Source organism: Larus michahellis, chromosome 2 (assembly GCF_964199755.1).
Source record: "Larus michahellis chromosome 2, bLarMic1.1, whole genome shotgun sequence".
NCBI classification, from domain to species: Eukaryota; Metazoa; Chordata; class Aves; order Charadriiformes; family Laridae; genus Larus; species Larus michahellis.
The window spans coordinates 53,515,727-53,537,784 of NC_133897.1; the positions used below are offsets into that span (position 1 = coordinate 53,515,727).

The 22,058-nt window shown below is 37.8% G+C and overlaps 1 protein-coding gene across 8 annotated transcripts; it reads left to right on the forward strand.

Moving 5' to 3' along the window:
* Positions 1-400: 400 nt before the first annotated feature.
* Positions 401-21,967, forward strand: HERPUD2 (HERPUD family member 2). Of its 8 annotated transcripts, XM_074575447.1 has the most exons (10): positions 401-533; positions 728-1,082; positions 6,934-7,011; positions 10,352-10,465; positions 12,551-12,708; positions 17,743-17,829; positions 18,518-18,640; positions 18,977-19,300; positions 20,488-20,602; positions 20,942-21,967. In XM_074575447.1, the coding sequence occupies exons 2-10, from the start codon at positions 936-938 to the stop codon at positions 21,101-21,103; spliced, it is 1,308 nt and encodes a 435-aa protein (XP_074431548.1). In that variant the 5' UTR covers positions 401-533; positions 728-935; the 3' UTR covers positions 21,104-21,967. The 8 variants fall into 8 exon arrangements, with proteins under 8 accessions (XP_074431548.1, XP_074431550.1, XP_074431551.1 ...); XM_074575449.1 differs by lacking the exon at positions 17,743-17,829; XM_074575450.1 differs by lacking the exon at positions 10,352-10,465.
* Positions 21,968-22,058: the final 91 nt, after the last annotated feature.

A 22,058-nucleotide genomic window follows, 5' to 3' on the forward strand; every position in this document is an offset into this window, starting at 1 on the left:
CACAATGGTGAGGGAGGCGGGACACGCGGCAAGTAATCAAGTTTTAACTCCGGCTGCTAAGAAGCATTTAACCTTTTCAGCCTTGAGGCCTCCTTGCGAACCCACACCTTGACGCAAAAGGCCGGCGGACGCCCCACATCCTGTACCGCAGCCCTCCGCCCACAAACCCGGAGGCCCAGGCCCTGCGCTCCTGCCAGCCGCCTTCTCCGCTGTACGCCCTTTTTTCCTCGCCCCCTCGGCAAAACGCCGGAAGAGCCCGCCACCTCCCTGAAGAAGAGCCGCCTCCCTAAAGAAGAACCACCCCCACCTCACAGACAGGCCGCCGCCATTACCTCCCCTCACACCACACTCCGCCCGCGCCTGCGCCCCGCGCCCCCCCCGCCCGGCGAGCGCCCCCCAGCGGGCGGAGGGGGAGGCAGGACGGACGCCACCGCGCTTCCGGTCGGTCTCCATTTTACGCAAAGGGCGAGCGGGCCGGAGGTCTGAGGCGGTGCCGCGGGCGGAGGGGCCCAGCCCGGGCGGGCGAGTTCCGGGTATCGGCCTGTTCCCTGTCTCCTTTCCTTCTCCGTTGGGCGCAGCGGGAGGGTGTCCGGGAGGTGGGTGGGTGAGGGTGCGTCCGTTGGCCTCCCCGTCGCTGTGGTTACCGGAGGTGGGGGGGGTGGGCCTGTGTGTGACGTGCTAAGCCGACCCCCCCCCCCCGTCTCTCTCTCTGCTTCTCGGCGGGCAGACCTCGGCCGGTGCCGCCGCCGGCGTGAGGGCCAGCACGGGCATGGGCTCCCCCAGCTTCCCCAGGAAGTTCGCCCCCGGCCGCTGAACCCTCCCGCAGCGACCAGAGCTTGGAGCCGCTTCGTCTACCCCGAGGAGAAGCAGGGAGGGGGAGGAGGAGGGGGCGGGTAGGGCCAGCCGCCCACCCCCCCCACCCCCGGGCCAGCAGCATGGACCAAAGCGTCGTGGATCACCCGGTGACCCTCATCATCAAGGCCCCCAACCAGAAATACACCGACCAGACCATTAACTGCTTTCTGGACTGGACTGTGGGCAAGCTAAAATCCCACCTCTCTAATGTCTACCCCAGTAAGCCGGTGAGTTGTTGGCCAGCCCTTTCTCTTCATCTTGTCGGTAAGACTGGCGTCGCAGTAACTTCTGTACAGTCGATGGGAGACTTTCCTTGGGTGCTCTGCAAAAATAAACAAGGAAGAGCCCTACTGCCAAAGAGCTGTCTGTGTAAAGGCAATGGCTGGGTCTCTGCTTTCAGGGAAGTTGGCAATATAAATAGCTGCCCTTTTATATGGTTGAAGATGATCACAGTATAGCGTCCCAAAAGATGGTGTTGCTGAAGACACTTATTAATGCTCCATGTAACTATTTTGGAACTGGAATTGAGATAACTCAGCTCAGTTTAAGACTAACTTCTGTAAATGTAAGAGTTCTGTCTAAAGTAATTACAGTACTTAAGCAATGTATCTAAAGTTACTATGATCTAGTGAATTCACTGAGGTGTGGAGCAGATAGATGTTTATTCATAATATTACTTGAAACACACAACTGAACAATCTCCAGCATTATTTCCTTTTCTCCTCCTCTTTGAAAAGACATTTTTTTGAGGTTGTGCTGAAAAAACTGCTCTCAGATGTTCTGCACACTTGTATGGCAGTTGTGACTGTATTTTGAAACAATATAAAAGTTTGGGTTTTTTTTTGTTTTCTGGGGAAAATATGATTTTTTTTCTAAATTCTTTTAAGTTCTAAACTTGGCAATTGAAAAGATGTTATGAAAAACATACAGGTAATAATAGAAAGCTAATACTATACCTGTTTAGAATAGCAGTCATACAGATCAGTATATGTGAAAATTTGTTCCAGAAGACTGTGTGAAGGGAGTGACTTTGCCCCCACGTTGCAGTAGCACGTGGGGCCTAGACCTTGCTGTATAAAACATCAGACAAAGGTTGCATTTATATTGTAAATAACTAGAATTCACCTAGTTCAATAGAAGAATTATTGGCACTGTTGGTTGTTTTTTTTTTTTTTTTGGGGGGGGGGGCGCGGGGGGGGAAGGCAACGTAGTGGCTTTGTGTCTCAAAGGGGGTTTCTGCCTTTTGGAGAAAGCAGAAGAAAAGCAGTCCACAACTTAGGCTGTGTCACTGGTACATTAGGACATGTTAAGCAGTATTTGAGAGTTTGTGGTTTTAGTTACTGCCGTGAGTAATTCTCTGCTGAGGGAGGCTATCTGCTGTGAAGGAAACAAATACATGACTTCAGCTGATTGCTGTTTCTTCTTCCTCCTCACTAGAATCTCCTCCTGTGACGTATTTGTGTTTAAACACTATTTTTCTGACTCATCCTATGATCTTGCTCAGTTGGGCTTCTAGGAAAAATCCTTAATGAACAAGGGGTTTTTACGTTGCACTGTGGGTTTTAACCAGGAGTATAATATCAAATTTCATTTTCCTGGAACATCTTTCTTCTGTTGAAAATTGATTCCTCAACATGCCTCTCATTATTGAATGACTAGTTCAGAATGCCCAAAATTGTTCTGGGTTAAAGAATGGGGAGTTTCTTCAGTGAAAATTATCTCAGTAATTCCAATTTAATTTGGATTTACTGTATTTGCAATCAAACTAGTAACTGATCACAATATTTTTATTTCATAGAACCTTTCAAATTAAAGTAGTAATGTCGGAGGGGACAAAGGTCTTTAACAGGATGTCTCCTATGTATAGTAAAATTGGAAAGTGTATTTTTGGCTTGATATGTTTTTGATATTGAGTGTTACTGCTTTTTTTGAATTTGTTTAAATCTTTGTCGATCAAACTTCTACATTCCCTGAATGGGATAGGTCCTGGAAAAAACTTCTATTACAATGCTATTTTAAGAGTGCAAGAGTACATCAGAACACAGGTGCTCTATACAGGTATTGCAGTGTTCTTGAAGTGAAGACTGTAAAACAGCAGTCAGTTGCTATCACTGCTATACATAGTCTTTCAAGTTTTCACGTGTGACTTGTACCTCATTCTCCTATACACATCTGTAAATTAGTAAACTGATGGTAACTGTAAATGTTGTAATTACATTTACAGTTTATTGAGAGTATATCTTCAGAAAATGAGATGGTTAAAATAGGCAAACTGGAAGTTAGGCCTTGAGGCAGTGTTGTTTGTGATTATTTTTTTTTCAGATTAATTTGTGTAAATTACTTAGCTAAATATGTGCATATTCTAAGTTTAGGCAGATTTAAATTGGTTTAGTTGTTATTAAAGTTGGTATGCTTAATAAAGTCAGTCCCTGAATAAGCTAAATGGGTTTAAAACAGTGTTAAATTAGTTAGTGGGTCTATACTAAAGTTCGCATTTGTCAATATTTTTTTTTCCCTGACTGGACCAATTTTACATAGATAGAGGACTGTAGTTACAGTGTCCCTAAATTAAATGTTTATTTAAGACAAGAAAACTTGGAAAATCACCTGTGTGTCTCGATTTGGTAGATCTTACATTCAGTGCATTAACTGCTGCATTGATTACACCCATAAATAGGAATTTAAAACTGCTGTTTCTCATTTCCTTCAGTACCTGTCATCTGGCATATCCTTTCCCCACAGTTCTAACCTGACGTGGTTGTTTGGATTTTTATTTCCTATGGGAGAGAGGCTGAGTGACCAAAATCATGAGTGTCGGGTAGCTGAAACAGGATAGTTCAGAGATTGTCTGTGTTTCTAAAGGAAGTTGCTGCTTTAGCTTAAGTTTGGTGGGTTTTGGTAATGTGCTGGGCATAGCTAATTTAGACTTTGTTATCTTGTTATAAAGACAAGCATAGCAGAAGGAGTCTTGTTTGAAAAATGAAAGAAAAAAAAAATGCTAGCCGATGAATTCTTGGTTTTAAATGCATACCTTTTAGATTATGATCTGAAAACTGCCTTCCACCTCACTTCTAAACTTTATGTTCTAGAATCACTTTAACTGATGATATGTGCTTGCTTCTGAAAACGAGGCCACTCTAATTATATATATATAAAAAATATATACATATTTTATATATATACCAAATATGTATATATCTTATTTTAGTACCATAATAAAATATCTACATAATTTATATATATAAATTTTTATTTATATTTAAATTTATACATATATAAATTTATACATATATATATAAAATTATGTATAGAAGTCTTTTTTGCATCACTGTTCAGTATTTGGGCTAGCAGTGAGCATGCTGTTCCTTAAAGCAGGAGGTGTGGTGGTGAACCTCCTCAGGCAGAGGATGAGTTGAATGCCTTTTCCATTTACTTTGGCATATATGTGAATTACTGTGTTTTCACACTTATCATCTCTTCTTCCATCTGCATTTAAAAAAAGCCCACACTTCAGAATTCTAAGATGGCTTTACACCTGGATAATCTCAAGTGGTATTCCCGTAGCACGCAGTTAGGTATTTAAGTTACATAGGGAGGAGTATAGGGTTTAAAACCTCATCTTCCCCCATTAATGTTTCTAGTTTAATATAATTAACAGTACTCAGCATATGCGTAACCTTTTCTTTTGTGGTTTTGTAGGGAGCTGAAACACATTACTGAAGGCTACGTAATAGTCAGTTTTGAGGGGTTTTTTAATCTAGCAGTTTCTTCTCTGTAAAGTACCACTATTAAAAAAAAAATAATTTGTACTGTTTGTATAGTGTTTGAGAAGGTACTTAATTAGATGTGGTTGAAGAGAGGTTCATATATAAGGTAGTAAAGAGAAGAACTTGAATTTGACCCTGTAGAAAGCTGTATTATGAGTGGGACAGGCAAAACAGCACTCTATTGCTGTGTTGGATTTGGAAGGGGTTTTTTGTTGTGTTTTGCTTGTTTTGTTTTAACAGTTTATCTGTTCTAATTAATCTCCAGATAATCTGTGTCAGGACCCAGAAACAAGGTTTCTGAGACTTTTCTTCTGGCTCCCTTGGTCATTCTAAAGCAGCAAGTTTCTCATTTACAGGAAATCATTTTGCTGTAATCTTGATGCATGTTGCAAATTTCTGTTTTTTCTAAGAAGGCCTTTCCCAAATACAAAATGCAAGTAAAGCCTGTATTCTGTTACCAGCCTGTTACTGCTTGAAAGGAGCAAGCAAAATAGTGTAGTTCAAAAGAATTTAGTCTGACATGAGAGAGATGGCCATTTGTTGTTGTTGTTTTAAACATAAATAGAAGTAGTACAGCACTGATATCTAATTCATTGCAGTATTTTATCTATTGGAGCTGCAAATAACTAGTTCCCTGTGTTGTGAGACTTAATAAAATAGTGTATTGTGTCAATAATTAAAAATACAGAAAAATGCAGAAGAATATGGAAAATGGTTATTCTGAAGAAGTGATATACAGTTCTGTACTATATGTGGCAGGTTATGTACTTTTTTTTTTTAAAGACTTATTTAATCGTGAATAGCTAGTATGAATTTGGGAAAAAAGTTAAAAGCTTCTCAGATTTAATGTGTGCTTTTCATAATTATTTGCTTAGAGTATCTATATTTATTTTTTCTAGTGATATGACCAAATTTTTTTCAAGCAAAAAACAAGTTCTGCAACTTTTTAATGTTCTGATAAGTTATTGGAAATCTGTAAAAGGCTATTGCATGAAAAAAATATCTCAAAACTTATGTGAAAGCTTTTTCTAATTAAAGAGATCTGGAGCTCAGGTATTTGTGTCTTAGCATAAGACTGCAGAGTGGGCAACAAAAGGCAGGGAGAGAAAGAGGAGAGATGTAAGACTAGCTGTTTGCATGATGGGGAAATTCTTCAAATATTTCATGCTGATAATACATGTCTGTTCCACTGATGTTAGGCTAGGTTTCTTCATTTAGCATTTGCCTTTGTTAGCGCTCTCTTTCAAGTATTAAATGCTATTGTATTAATTTCAGATTCAAGCAATAGTTAAACTGAACGGATGTAACAGTTGGATTCTCTTTAAAATTATTTCAATATAGGTGAATATTTAGGAGTTTTTTTCAAAAAAAAAAGGAGGTGTTTATTCACAGAGTTACAGCATGTTAGTGACTCACTACTGTTAAGACTATTTAAAACTTTCTGACAGCATAAACTGAATTGAGCTGGGTTGGGATTTTTGTTTGTTTGTTTTGCTTAACCAATAATGTGTCTATTGCCTTAGTGTACTGGACATTTTAGGTACCCCAAATAAATTCCTTTTACAAAGAATTTCATCGTTATCTCTTCTGTGTAGAATAGCTGAAAGTTATTACCTTATGAATAGCGTATGATTTGTTGTTTGTTTTTTTTAAGTAATGTTGGTTTGCATTACTAAGGTGTTTTAAACTCTGAAAGTATAAAAACAGGCAAAAAAACTTGCCAAAGTTTGAAGGCTACCTAAAAAAAAATTAAATAATTTCGCTGATTCATGCTTTTAAATGCTTACTCCTTGTTTCCTCGTGATTTTCTTTTTAATATTTTTTTGGGGGGTGGGGATGGGGGCAGGCACTTATAACAGTAATTCCATGTTGAAAAAGATTGAAATTTGTGCCTTTCTTATGCATATTTTAATTATCATTGCATCATTCTACTAACTATTTTTGGTTTTGTTTCTTTGCCCCAGCTACTTTTCCATCTACTTTTTCAGCAAATATCTGGGAGTGGGAGCAGGGTAAAGAGCAAATCTTCTTTAAAAGAAAGCAATTTTTGAATATACTTGATAGTTTTCTTGAGCAGCATTTGACAGTTAAGTGTTATTAATTGTTATGGCACTCTTGCTGAGTGCATAATAGCAGAATTCTTTCCCAGAATTAATTTGTGAGTTGGACTTGTGAAGCCTCCGAAATGTTTTTAAGGCTGTCTGTTGGTGGTTGGCATTATAAGGGGTTTTCTCATCTGCAAATGTTATCTCCAGCTGTATATCTGTACAGCAGGAAAAAGCTAAATTCCTTTCTTTGTCCCATCTCGTAGTCTACAAAGGATCAGAGACTGGTGTATTCTGGCAGACTGCTTCCTGATCATCTGCAGCTGAAAGATGTTCTCAGAAAAGTAAGCTTTATATCAACACCATATGATATTTGATCAAAACGCCCTTTTTGGCAAACAGGAATTTAGATTTGTGTTGTTTAGCTTCAAATTTTCATTATTGTGTTGAGAGATGTAACCATATAATGTTATGCTCAGGAAAATGTATTTTCAAGTATCCCATCTATGTAGGATTGTGATACTTGTGGGTTGAGGCATGTTTCCTATTGGTGGGAGAGCAAGTGAGCTATGTAAGTCCCAAACAAGTGATATGTAGTGTAGAGTGACTTCTTTGGACGGTTCCCACTGTGGCCTAAACAGAATCAGTTAACAGATTTGTGTTGGTTTGGCACATCATTTCATTTCTTGTACCTACTTAAATTCAAGAACTTACATTCAAAATGGCACTTCTATAAGCAAATTAAGGGTAATATATTTATATGCAAAACCAGAATTCTAAATTCCTGAATGGTTTTGCTGGGAAAGCTATTTGTTGACCTAGTTTTATTTGTCAGCTATCAGCCATTCCTGATGATCTTTGAAAGGTCTTGCATTTTTTTATTTCTTTTTTTATATATTCTGCTGGTTCATCTTGGAAAAAATAACTTTACTAATCTAACTTTGGATTCTCTGGTCGACATTTAAGTGAAATCCAAATCCTGAATGCACGTGACATGTGATCTGAGAAATCTTGAAATACGTGCACTTGGTTCTCATATTGGTTCAGATAGTTTGGATTGATGCTACCAAATAAGAGGGACGTCTATAAATTTTTAAGAACTTTACTAACTTAATGAATAAGAGGATATTTAGGGCAGATTACCAAGAATTTCCTTTCAGTTTTGATGGTAACAGAAAACATAATGCATTATGTTGAATAGTCTTTAAACTCCTTGTAAACAAATCAGGATGCATCAATAGCTATATTTGGAAAATACTTTAGGTTATTAAACAATTACACAGTTTTTAATCCTGTGAAATAGGTAAGCTTTGTAATTCATTACCAACGGCCAGGTATTGATACTTTTTTTTTGTAATGTATTATGGTAAAAAATCAGTGTGCAGACTGTGGGAGTGGGTTACGTTTTAGTATTTAGTATGGAGGAAAGTCTCTAAAGGAGAATAGAGCAACTGAACTTCGTATTAAGTATGGAGGAAAGTCTCTAAAGGAGAATAGAGCAACTGAACTTCGTATTAAGTATGGAGTAACTAATGTGGAAGAATCTTGAGTATTGCTTGAGTAGACTAACACTGTTGTTACTTTATAATCTTTATTCTGAAATAGATTTTTATTAAATTGGATTTAATTGCTTACCAAAAATGATTGAAATTTACTATGTATAGGCTTACTAGAAAACTGGAGCTGGACTATTGCCAACCAGTATATATCTTGTACCACTTAAAAGTTCATGAAAATGCTTATATAACTTGCCTCAAAGCTTAGTTTTGTTCGTTAAAGACAAAATGAAGTCTGAATCCCTTGAATTCACTTGGCCTCATTACAGCAGGCTAGTTTTAGGAAACACAGTTTCAAACCTTGCTTGTGTACTAGAGGAGAAACTTTGACTTCCTTCACTATACGGGGCTACATTTGACATTAAAGGCTTTTTAGTAGCTATAGGCCTTGGATTTAGTTAAAGAAATTTAGTGAAAGTTAAAAATTCATGTTTGAAAAGAGGAGGTTTTTGTGATCAAGCTTTTTAAGAGCTTTTGGAAAAAAGGTATGATTACTCCTAAGTTCAATCTCATTCTCTGCCATATAATTCCTACTTGATTAGCTATAAATTCTTGATGTTATCTGAGGATTTACTAAATTTCTCAAATTAGCTTTGCAATACTTGCTCTTTGATACTGAGCACTGTCATTTTGCTGATAGAAAATACCTTGAGGCTGTAAGTGTGGCACTCTTCAGGCATAGTGACGTTCAACATGTTCTGTATAAATAGAAATAAATTACAATAAACTGTCACATTGAATAAAGCTGTATACTGTAAGATCACAAGTAATATGTTTAGCTTCCTTTGCCTCTCCAAGTGGCAGAAGTTCTTAGCTAGTAGGAAGGTAACTAGTTAGGTAAAAGGCTTTTGATGTGGTCAGAATGCTGATCACCTGCCTTCAGTGCTCTCTGCTCATTGCTTCCTATCACCAACTAGTAAGAAACTACACTTAATGTAATAATGAGGCTGTGCTTGAGGCTAGAAACTGATCCGTTTGGGGGAGTTTAAATGAATGTGGATATGGATAGGCTATGCTAGCAGTAATGCATGACACTGTATAAAAGCATTTATCCAGTTTTCTTTGTTCCTAAAGATTAAAACTTACAAATGAGTAAGTGTATGCTTTAACATTTTTTTTAACAGCTTAAAAAATCCTCCAAGCCTTGATATTTCTAAATGTCATCTCATTAAGAACTGCAGCTTGACTGCACCACACTGACTTCAGAAGAGGACAGATTTTTTTGTTGTTGTTTTTCTTGTTTAAAATCTGGTTACTGAGGAAGCTGTAGCATGCAATTTAAATACAGTCATAGCTGTTCCTGTTGCTATGGCCATATAAGCTTCAGGCATGCTGATATATAATGGGGCGTTTTCATTTGGTACAGTGAAATAGCTTCAGATTGAAGTTGTTATGGCATCTGTGTTTGGGGGGAGCATATTCATGAAGAGTTGGTGTGGGCTGATTACTTGCATACTGACATGGCTTCAAGTGGTGCCACTCACTTGCTTCCTCACTTTTGAATATTTAGGAATACCCAAGTCCCACCTAGCACTTTGAACAGCACTCCTTGAGTGTGGAATATCTGCAGGGCCTCTTCAGTTGGGTGGCTGCAGGTTAGGCTTGAGCCAAGCGTCGACTGGAGTGACGTGGAGGCAATGGCTTGTACATTTTTTCTTATCTTGGTCCGTTTGTGGAATTCAGCACCTACATTTTTCATTTACCTTGATGTCTTTATTGATTAACACTCTTCACTAGATCTCAATGCAAATGTAAGCATTCTTAACTTAGGGAAGCCAAGCCCTGTAAGAGTTTGATATTTTTTCCAAAGTAAAAGTTAAAGCGCATGTTACATTTCCTCATGTTTTTTTGTGGTCTTCCATTGGGTCTGCTATACTGCAGTTCTAGGGAAAACTGGGGGTAAATGAATGTTCAATATGCTATTGTTGATAGCTGCTAAGAAAACATCAGTTGTGAAACAGCAGACTTCTCTTGTGCTAGGCTCAAGTTTTGCTCTATGGTCCCTCCAGTTTGTATGTTTCTTTCCTTATTGCAAATACAGCTTTGAAAGTGGATTTTTAAAGACATCTTTTGCTTGTAAATTTCTCAAATATTGTTGCTTTAGCTCTTCAATTTCTTTAATTTTTAGCAAGATGAATATCATATGGTTCATCTGGTATGTACTTCCCGGACACCCCCAAGTTCTCCAAAACCCAGCACCAGTAGAGAAGGTCACGGAGCTTCAACCTCCAGCAGTAGCTCAGTGAGTTTTTTTTCATACACAGAACATGAATTTATCTATGCTGAGAAAGCTTTCAAGGAATTTCTCTTAATTTTTAAAATATGAATGTAAATTAGTGTGTTGAAAACAGAGCATGCCATATGAATTTGTACAATTAGACTGGATTACTTAAGGGTGTCACTTTACGTAAAGGAAGATGACCTTTTTTCAAATCGTAACACAATTATGTTTGTTAGATGATAAAGCGCTACTTTTTCTAAGCTATTCTTTATACAGTCTTTTTAACACTCTTTTTATCAAAAAGTACGTTTTCCTTTCTCTCCAAATTCTTGTATCTCTGGCAGAAATTTAACAGTGTATTCAGATAAAAAAAAACACACAACAAAATTCTGATTTGTTTTGTGAAAACTTGTACTGCTGAAGAGAGACCAGTCAAATTAATGCCCTTGTGGTGAGATGGACAGGTGGAGGTTGGCCAGCGTTCATTCTGCTTGGCAAGAGTTGGGCAGCCATAGTGTCTGTACGACAGTGAGAAGTAAATGGTGTTCTTAACACTTTATTACTTAAGCTGTTCACAGAACACATTTTGTTTAGGGTATTTTGAGTCTTCCCCTCTTCATACCCTCCAAAACTTATGATGTTCCTTGATTGTACTCTCTTTTAACAGAAGGGCAATTAATGTTTCTGTTGGTGACTTGATCGTCACCACCATAATTCTCTTGGCTTTTTCCAGAGCTGGCAGTATCACTAAGTGACCCTTGAAGGTTAGTCAGGAGAGAATATATACAATACCATTGTAGATATTTCTTATCTGCGGTGTGTTGATAATCAGCATGGGGGGAATACCCTTCCAGTAATAAGCTGTCTGTCTTCATTCCTCTGTCGGTAGGGTACTGTTTCTGACTGCTATGTGACAGCAGAAACGTGGGCAGTTTTAGCAATAGTAGAGAGTGGACAGTGGTTACATCGTCTCTGCAAAGGCTGTGTTTCTGTCTCTGCAAGCAGGACACAGGGTGTCTCCTTTGTGATTGTCTCATTGCTACATAGATCAGTTGTAAACATTGTATTTAAGGAACTGTATTAATGACTGCTTAATGCAGTCAGCATGCACAGTGTTAGGTTGTTTCCTTCAACGTATTATGAATTTAAACCCAAAGCTTGAATAGCCTTTGTTCTTCTGTTTGTTTTGTATTTTTATTCTCTCCCCACTGTCTAGTGGTAAATTTTTCTTGTTTTCCTTTGTCAGGTAAATGTGATATAGATGTCTTAATAATTGCAGCTCCTCACTTCCTGAGTTGTCAAAGTTGAAAAGGATTTTCTACTGAGTAAACATTACAGTAATGCTTAGCAATAGGATTTGGGTATTTATTAAAACTAAAATAATGCATCTCAATGGCCAAATTGCAGTCTTGTTATGGTGACAAACAATCTAGAAGAGCCAGCTGTTGTCCTGCTTCCAGGGTTAAGTGTTGATCTTGGAAAGCATTGGAGGTCTGATGCTCTATAGTTTTAGGTGTGTTTCTGGGAGCCTGAGTAGTTCCTAGCTATTCCCCTATTCCCACCCCCTGTCCCCTCCTGGCAGTGAGCACAGCAGTTTGCATTGGGCAGCTGACACAGTGAAGAGGGTGATGAGTAGAAGAGTAGAAGGGGCAACTGAAGACATGAATAGAGGAATGGTATTTTGAGCCATTGGAGGCACTGTTGTTTCTGAAGATAAAGTCGTATCCTGAGGTTGTAGTTACTTTTGCTAATGGTAGCCACTAGAATTTCTTTTGCTGCTAAATATTCTTTGGATTAAGCTTTAGGTTGGTTCAGGTTTTTTAAACTTTGGTTCCCAGTGACTTGTGATTTTTCTCTGGGACCTATCAAGAGTTGAGTCTTTCTGAAAACTTCCTCTTTTTTTTTATATGTGCACCTGAGTGCAATTTTGAATTTCTGTTTTTACTAAAGGCTTGCCAGAACCACTGAAACCCCAGAAGACTTGCTGGTGCTTATATTCTCAATAAAACCTGTGACAAAACATTAACGCAAAGAGTGTTTTAAGACACAGTAGTAAATCTGTAACTCGCAAAAACATCCCCAACCTCAATTTTATTTATTTTTAAGAATTTGGACCATTCTGGATCAACTGCTGCCTCACCCACAAACCAAGAAGCTTCATCTACATCGTTGAACACTAGTGCAGATGGAGTGAGGCATCGTAATGTTCCACAAGCACAAAGCAATCCCATACCAAGCCACCAGTTCCCTTATTTAATGCAAGGGTAAGTGAGATTGAAGCATTCCTCAGCTCTTTGATACTCTTTAAAAGTACTTCAAATGTTCAGTTATAATTATTTTTCTTTCACAGTCTGCAAAATGACTTGGCTTGTCATTTTGAAGCATAAGTCACGTTTAGAAACATTTTTAGTATGAACATGAAAGTTTTTAGCCAGGAGTCGATCAAAGAGTAAGTGTTCTTGGTGCCTCCCTTTCAGGCTGTTTTTTATTTTTTCTTCATGCTTTCTGCCCTCAAGTTTCTGTTGATAAGTGCAACTGTAATATTTATCTAGTGCATGTAGTTATTAATATAACTGATAAAAATATTGCTTCTGGTTGCTTTTTCTAGTCCTTTATTGTAAACATCAACACTAGATTCTTACCGGAGTATGATGGTTCTTAGTTTTTGATGCGCAAGAGAAGTAATTTTTCACTTCTCCGTATTGGATTCAACTGTATAAATGATATGCAGGCGTTTCAAGTACATGTAAGTGCTTGTGTATCTACAATAGAATTTTTAAGTGTTTTCATACATACTAATGAAATATAACCAGTGTACACTTCTAGATCAGATCTGTTATTATGTAACTTTCAAGATTCCATATTTTTTTTTTGCACTTAAAAAGTGGCTTTAGGAATTTTCAACCCTTTGCAGTTTCTTAAATTTTTATTATTTTTTTATTTTCTTCCAAGAGTAAAATGGGAGGATAGTTTATTCTGAAATGATAGCTGTCATTTCCTCAGAAGATGCTTTAAAGATTTCTTTCTGACAAGGTGTTCTCACAGTACTGTGTAGATTCTAGAGACTTTCTTTGGAGAATGTTGAAAAAACTATGAATCTGCTAACAGTAACAATTGTTTCTGTCACTGGAAAGAAAACAGATGTCCAGAAATGTTGAAAACTTATTTCGTTTCAGTTCAATTTACTTGCTTTCTTGTTAGAATTAACCTAGACTTTACTAGTCTTATTAGTTTTCATCCTGAATTCCGTCAAGTTTTTTATTATTTATCTGAAATGTACAGTCTACTGGGAAGAAATTGCCTTTCCAGTGGGTGGAGCATTTACGTTATTCTGACCACATACATCTCCGCAGAAGTGGTTATACTTGCCTTTATGACAAAGCTAGATGACGCTAGGTTGACCATCAAGACTGCTGTCTTGTGTAATGTACATTAGTTCTGGAAGCAATTTATTCTGTGTTGTGTAAATTATTAATCTGTAAGAAGCTTTAATTTTTTTCTAATTAGCTTTTCACGTAAGCATACCCTGAGAGTGAGTTTTTCATCAGTGTGCATGGTGAACTGAATAGCCTATGGACTTCAAAAAGGCAACAGAATGGTTGTTCAGTCTTTTAGCTGAAATAACTCAATTAAGGTACAGCAGGAAGCATCAAGTTTGGAAGACATTACTGTGTTTGGAGAAAAGAATAACTTAAAAATAAATAAAAATACTGATTGTGTCTGTATTGGCAAGTAATGTGGATTGAGAGGAGTGGACCTGTAGACTGAAAGAGGTGCTGAGAACCTGACATCAACGCTGCACGTATTTCAGGGTTTTCTGTCTTATTTGGACTATCTCTAATTGAGTCACCTGGGGTAGGTGCCTATTTGTGGCTGAAGAGCATTGGCAGAGCACCTAAATCTCATCTTTCAACTTAGTGTAATCCAAAAGGAATCCAGATGGTGATTCAAGAGCACTTTGTGGTACAAACAAAACTGCAGTATGAGGAAGTGACTGGAGGTTTGCTTCAAAAGTGCAGTCCTGACCTGAAAAGAAATGTGAAATAAATGAACTCTAAATAATCCTAGGCCTTTTTTGTAAAAGTAGTTTAATGGAATGCTACTGGAACTTAAGGTAGATCTTTGCTGCAGACTACTGGGCACTGGCTGTGCTCTACTCCAAACAGTCTGTGCCAGTGCCTGCTGTAGTTGCTGTTGTCTCAAACCTTTTTAATGCTTTCAGTAATCTTCTCAGATGCATCTTGTTTTGCTTCGGGGCCCCCTTTATTTGTATTCCAGCAATAAGAAATGCCTTCTGGTTTTCAGCTACTCTTCAACATGTTTTGGGGCAATCAAATCTAGCTTTAATGTAATTTATACACAGACTGAGACTTGTTAGCAACAATGAAGATCTGTAGATGAAATTTGCATTGCCTTGTGGGTTGTGTGTTTGTGTTTTTTTTTTACTGTTTCATGACCAAACACTTTTATTCTAGCTGTATGATGAACTATAGGCTCTGTTGGGCATGGGGAGAGGTCTCCAGATGTGTAAAAATGTAATGTGAGGAGCAGTTTTCTTGAGCATTTTGCAACACTTTCATTAGTAATGTAATTTGTACAAATAAGTAACATAAATGTTAAGTGATTAAATGATGGTTTTGATGGTGTTTCAGTTCCTGGCACAAAGCTTCAGTGTGTGAGTTGAGCACCCCTTGGGAAAACAGCTAACTCACATTGTTATGGAGAAGGCAATTAAAACTTTCTGTTGCTTTTGAACTTTTGTAAGTGCTGTTTTCTAAAAATCTAGACTTGAGGTGGGACTGGGGAAGTAATCTACCAAGTCAGTCTTTTGCTGCGGAGAGCAAGCACAGCATTGTCTGTTCCTGTGGACTTAGCATAGCAGGCCCCTGATCCATGACTACGCAGGTACAAACAGAACAGATGGGCATCCTGAAATGGCATGTATTTCAGATTGGAGACTACTTGGAAGCAGTAAACAGACAAGAAACATCAAGGCAGCGAGATTATTTGTCAAGTGTGGCAGCCCATCTAATGAAATGTTTCTGTATTGTGTACATAGTAATGTTTGAAAGTGAACAACAGAATGACATACTGACAGCATACAGTATGTTCTAGCACATAAATAATTTGCTTCATCAGTAGCCTTTGCTTGCTGTATTTTTTTTTAAAGTAGCAAGTAACATAGTGGAGGATACTGAAATACCACTTCAAGTTGATATCCCAGGGAGATAAGAGACTAACAGTAAATGAGATGTCTTTGTGGGTCGAGGTCATTAAAGAAATGCAGTTATTGTCAGTCATGCAGATGACAGATTGAGCTGATTGATTAAGTCTGAATAAAAAGTCTTATTTTGCTATTAGTAGTGAACAGTATCTTCATGATGACACTAGCTAACTAGTCTGACCTTACTCTCAAATTGTTTTCCAGTTAGCTCATTTTAGGTGTCTTCTGTAGACGAAAAGAAGTAATTCTGAATTCTGTAGCCATTTAAGGAGTAGCATGCCTCTTTCTTTTCAGAGTATTCTGAATCTACCTCTACCACTTGGACATTAAAAACTGTTTTCCTACTTATCTAACTGTTCTTCTACTGTCTGCTCTGGTTTGTTCTCCAGTCTTGGAGTGCCTCTGTCTATCCAGTTTGCTTCTCTGCTCTTGTGCTGTTGCTGCCATTCTTTTGAAATACTTCCTGCCTCTCTTTCCTCCTTTCGGAAAAATATGAGGAGAAAGCACATGCCATTTTCCTTTTTCTAACAGCAAGATGGCTTGCTTTGCCGAGAAGAGCCTCTTCCTTTGGAGAGGTTCTTTCACTGAAATACCTTACACTGTGTTTAGAGTTGTTCCTGAGTTTCAAAAGCTAACTTAATACCCTGGCAGCAGTAATAGCTGCATAATGGACAACATCTGCCTCATTCTGATTTTTGATGAGCAAATAAAATACTGCTGAGCTAGCTGGCATTCTAAGGCAGAAGTAGTTCTTGAATATTGATGTCTACTTTTTCTCATTAATAGAGTCAGATCTTGAAAAGTTACGTTTTGCTTATCAGAAAGTTCCATCTCCCAGAAAAGCTGTTGGGGGAAAAAGGAAAAAAGAAAAAAAAAAACCCACCTCCAAAACAAAAACACAAAAACACTGAAATATTTGAATGGGAAAGCAAAGAACATGACTTAACTGAAACCTTCTGTGGTTTGTCTTGGTTGACTCATTTCTTAATCTGCTATTAAACATTAAGACATCAAGAAAGCAACTTTTGAAAGAGTTTGGAAGAAAGCAGAGGCTCAAATCCTGCAATATTTCTGAAAGATGTATCTGTGAGGGAAAGCTATTAGCCTAAGGCCTCTCAACTTTTGTTGAGCTCAACTTGGCAGTTGTAAAGAACCACCCTAAAATCTGTAACTGATGAGAGAAAGAATTGGTGAATTCCTGCAGAACTCACTCAGGCACGTTGGGTAGCTTATTGTTGACTGAGTTGGAGAAATAGGTGTGCTTGAACAGTGAGTGGTCCTGCCTGTTTGCATCCCCATGTGATATTCTGCCTGCTTGAAATCGAGACGTTGCTCAGTGATTTGTCACATTGCAGTACTTAATGACACCCGTGTGGAATATCTGAATCATCTTTACATTTTGAAGGTCAAGTATTTTATGAGGGTCAGTGTTGTATGAATTTTGGAAGTCTTATTTCTTAAAGTGTTTGCCAGTTCAGGGGATAGAAAAACACATTCTTTAAGCTTGCAGCCATAAATATAAAACTATGATTGATGTTTTTCAATAGCAGCTTGATAGCTTTGCGGTTCCAGCATGTTAATTATGCATAAATAAGTAGCATCAGCCGGGCTGCCAGTTCACCCTTGCCATTTTTGAAAGAAACCTAGAGTATTGCCTATGATTATCTCAGTTTCTGTGTGGTATCAGGAAAGTACCTTTTGCTTTTTTTATTTTCTTTTTTCCCCCCACAGATTGTCATCAAAACAGGTTATGACTAAATAGAAACAAAACAGTTTTAGCAGAGGTCATGGAGTTGCATGGCAGGCTCTTCTCCAGAATTAAAGTGAAATACTTAATCATGTGTAAGGCGGAAAAAAGATTTTAATGTCTTCCTCCCATCTTTCATTCTGGGCATGTCTTGTATATCTGAATGCCTGGTAGACTAATGAAATCTCTTGGTAATATCTTTGCAGGGAGTGCCTTACTTAGGGGACAGGTGTAGTCTGCAGTACAATTACAGCAGTCTCAGCTTTTGCTGCCTGCAGTCTGAATAAACTTTTCTTCATGCTTTATACTCTCATGCTGTCCTGAAAGATGTCCTGGTTTACTACAGTTCACTACATCAAAATCTTTGGGGAAAGAGTTGGAAATCTTGCCAAAACATGCTATATGCTCTAGGAGGTAAGAGAGGCTAAGAAGTTTAAAAGCAGACAAAACCAAACCTAAAACTTACTTATAGGAGCTTTATATCTCTTGCATGTGAACCGGAGTTAAAAATCCCTATGGATGAGAATCACTTATGCTCAAAATACTGAAGGGGGGGAAGTAAATAATTTACAGTGTTCTTAATTGCACTCTTCAGAAGCTGTATCTGAAAGATTAGTTTGTTGTCTTTAGTTATGTTCATTTCTTCATGTTTTTTATCGTGGTAGTATTTCAGGTATTGCTTCTAAAAGAAAGTTACAGAAGCTAGTAAGTTTTACCTTTACAGCTCCTGCAGTGCTTTTAAGGGTGACCTTTGAACTTAAAAGGAATTGTATGGAAGAATTTCTGCAGTTATATTCACAATTTTGAAAAATTTTCAATAGGGTTTTTTCCCCAGAGATGCAGCTAGTGACAAACATCTAAGTACAAAACCACAAATCCTCTTTCTATAGAAGTAACTTTGCTTATTAATTTCTTGTATGAAAACAGAGTGGTTTTTTGGAGTGGGTGGGATGATCTTACTACATGTTGTTTCAGTGTTATTTCAGTGTATTATTGTATGGGGACAAATAAGAGGAAGAGTGCTACTTTGTTTTTTAATATTGGTGCATTTTATAAATGTGGCAATTTAGAACTGAATATTTTTCTTTAAATCCTTTTGTAGCAATATAGGCAACCAGTTTCCAGGCCAAGGTGTTTCTGCTGGATTTCCTATGTATCCTGCATTCAGTCCCTTACAGATGATCTGGTGGCAACAAATGTATGCACGTCAGTACTACATGCAATAGTAAGTCTGCATTATCTTAGATAGTACTAAGTTACACTAGTGAAAGGAAGGTATTAAAAACCTAAATGTTGTTTGCAGGATCAAAATGTCTGTATTTATTTTGTCTGGCAGTGTTGTTTTATGGTAAGTCTTGTGCAGCAAATTATAAAATCCAGTTTTAGATTGGAATTACATTAATGTGTTAATAAGTTAAGATTTAAGGGAAAATGCAGTTTGTTTTGACACGTATTACCTATGAAACTCTGTTTTTTATTAGTGCAGAAAAGAAGATAAGAATAGGCTTAGAAATTTTGATGCATGTTTCTTGACAGACTAGTTTTGTGTTTCACTTTTCAGCCAAGCTGCTGTTTCAGCCCAGGTGACTTCCAGCACTGAGCCAGTGAGATCTGCAGTTGCCCAGGCTGTAAATTCAGAACATGCTCCTGCAAATGAGCCCGCAGCAGCGCCAAATGTAGCCGTCCAGGAGAACAGGCCTGTAAACCCCAATGTTCAGATGAACGCACAGGGTGGTCCGGTAGTGAACGAGGAGGACTTCAACCGGGACTGGCTGGACTGGATGTACACGTTCTCTAGAGCAGCAATTCTTCTGAGCATTGTATACTTCTATTCTTCCTTCAGTCGATTTGTCATGGTAATGGGAGCCATGCTGCTGGTTTATTTGTGAGTACAACACTTGAGTACAGCTGTGGATCCGATACGTGGAGTATGCTGCTAGTGTATAATCCACTTAAACTGTGAAAAATTATCTAAATGCAAAAGTTTAGGCACTGCTCCTTTACAACATGATGTGGGTTTTTGTTTAAAAAAAATTAATTGAATTTCAAACAAGCAGAGAAGCTGATAGGAAAAAGGAAGTAATTCTCAAAACATATTTACAGTAAGCTAACGGCTCGGTATTGCAGAAATGTAGAATTTTGGGATGGAAATCTAGAAAAGTGGGGGTGAGGGGAAAGAAGTTCATATAGGTCAAGCGTATGCTAGAATAAATTTAAAGCATTTACTACTCAGATATGAAAGTAGAATTGCAGAGCTAAGCTCATTTATATTTCAAAAATAACATATGGATTTGTGCAGTAAATCGTGTTAGGGAGAGTTAAGGTAGTGCTACTGTAATGGTGGGTGCTAGATCTGGTAGAATTGCAGGGAGTTAACAGTTTTTTTGCTGTGTGTCCTAAAGACCTAAGCACCCTCTCTCTTTTCTGAAGAAATACCGGTACTGTTGTCATCACTTCCCTTTATATATGAAAATACCTTAGTGAGGGCAATAGAAGTGGAAAACAGCAGTAATGCTTGATACTTTGGACTGATGTAATCAGTTGAGAGTTTCTTTACACTGTGGTCTGTCTCCTGTTCTGTTTCTCATGCAGATATGATAGTTGAAATAAGAATATAGACACTTGAAAATGTAGGAGAGGCTTACTTAATTTAAAATAGTAATGTGGTTCAAGCCTTTTGAACCTTTTTCCACAAAAAATCAACTTTAAACTATGGAAGTTAAGGCTGATTCTGAAAATGAATATAACTTAAATAATTAAAAATGGGGAGGAGGCCCAAAAGAAGTCTTCTGTGTATTTAATTACCTAATCATGGTAAATTATTAATCTCCTGGAGCAGAGGGCTGTGAACACCACTTCTGAAACTTAAAGAACAGCTCTTGGCAAGACCCTTCTTAACCCGGACATCAAAGAGTAGCCATTTCATGTAGAAGTAGGACTTGCAGAAAAATACATGCAGCTTCATTCATTTGAAAGTACTTGAAGAATTTACTGCAGTAGTTAGCTGTATGAGAAAAATCTTTTTATTCCTTTCAAAAGAGAGGTTGTCAACTCTTCCATTTTCTTATGTAGACACCAAGCAGGATGGTTCCCCTTTAGGCAAGAGGGAGGCCAACAGCAGGCAGCCAATAATGTGGAAGTGAACCGTGATGGGCAACATGCAAATAATCCTGATCTTGAAGAGATGGTGAGTAAGAGCAGGCATGTCTTTTGAGACTCCTATGTATTATATTGTCAAGTATGCTGTAATATCCGGACAGAAAGTCAACTTTCATGAAATACATTCGGTTTAACCAGAAAGCTTTCAGCGTTGTCCTCGATGTTGTGCCTGCTGCTTAAATTCTGTATTCTTCCAGTCTGACAGTTACTGATTGTCTCTACTTCAGTCACGGACTTTCTTCATGCTAGTTATTCTTCAGGAGGTTGTTTTGAGAAAAGTTACTTAATGTAGGAAGATACTGCTGGTTACCTTATGTCAGAGCTCTAAAAAGAAGCAGTTGAATTGCTTCAATTTCTGTTTTTAAAGGAACGACTTATGGATGATGGGATTGATGAAGACAGTGGAGAAGATGCAGGTGAAGATGCCAATACAGAGCAGCAGCCTGGATTCATGGCTTCTGCTTGGTCCTTTATCACAACCTTCTTCACATCACTCATCCCTGAAGGGCCTCCACAGGTTGGCAATTAAAGTGGAAAAGGAACTGTGTCTGGCAGCCTCAGTAGCCATATGTAGAAGTGGAGCAGATTCTAGAGAGTGTTTTAAATACAGTGCAATTTCTGAAAATTTATAATGTTATCTTTTTGATCATGGTGTACAAAAATGTGTATTTTTTTCTTTTGGCTTTCTCATGCATTGAATATTTTAAGCACAAGTGGACTACTAAATGCTTTCTTTAAAATTCTTCTTTTTCTGAAGAATAAAATGTAAAGATACTGGTCTTCCATGTTTTATTTTAATTTCAAATGTGTATTATACTGAGGCAAAAAGCTTGTACTTAATCTGCACCATTACCTCTTTAAAGAGCTGTTAAAAAATATGAATGTTGACAGACCTCTCCAGATGCTATCTATTCATCTGAATAACTTTAATGTATCTTGTATTAGTTTTATGCAGGGTATGAATTATCACTTGGACTTTGGGGTTTATATCATTCCTGAAAGAATGCTGTAAACACAGGGATTACTTGTTAATGGCATGTTGTCTTCATGCCACAGAATACTAGGCCTCTTCTCATACATCTAGAAAGCTAAAAGCTTTTTCTTAAGGCTATGCTGAAGTTCATTAAAGTTGGAGATGTTTGACAGCTCTTCAAAGACAATTGACAGTGATGGGATAAACCTTAAATGTTTGATACATACAGTACTTTTTAAGAAAAATATAACTGTACTGGGGAAAAACATGTACATTAGGTTTTTTTAAATAAAAACTGTTACGGTAACTCTTTTGGATGTTTATATGCATATTTGAATGCAAACAACTAAATAGTGCATCATTAAGAATGAGGATATGATTGATTTGAGTGGAATAAAGTTATCATGGTGGCATTACTGATACTGACTAAAGTGGTATGTTTGTAGCAGCGCATACGCAATTATTGGTGTGATCTCAACAGCAGAATATCTGTATTCTTAACCGAATTAAA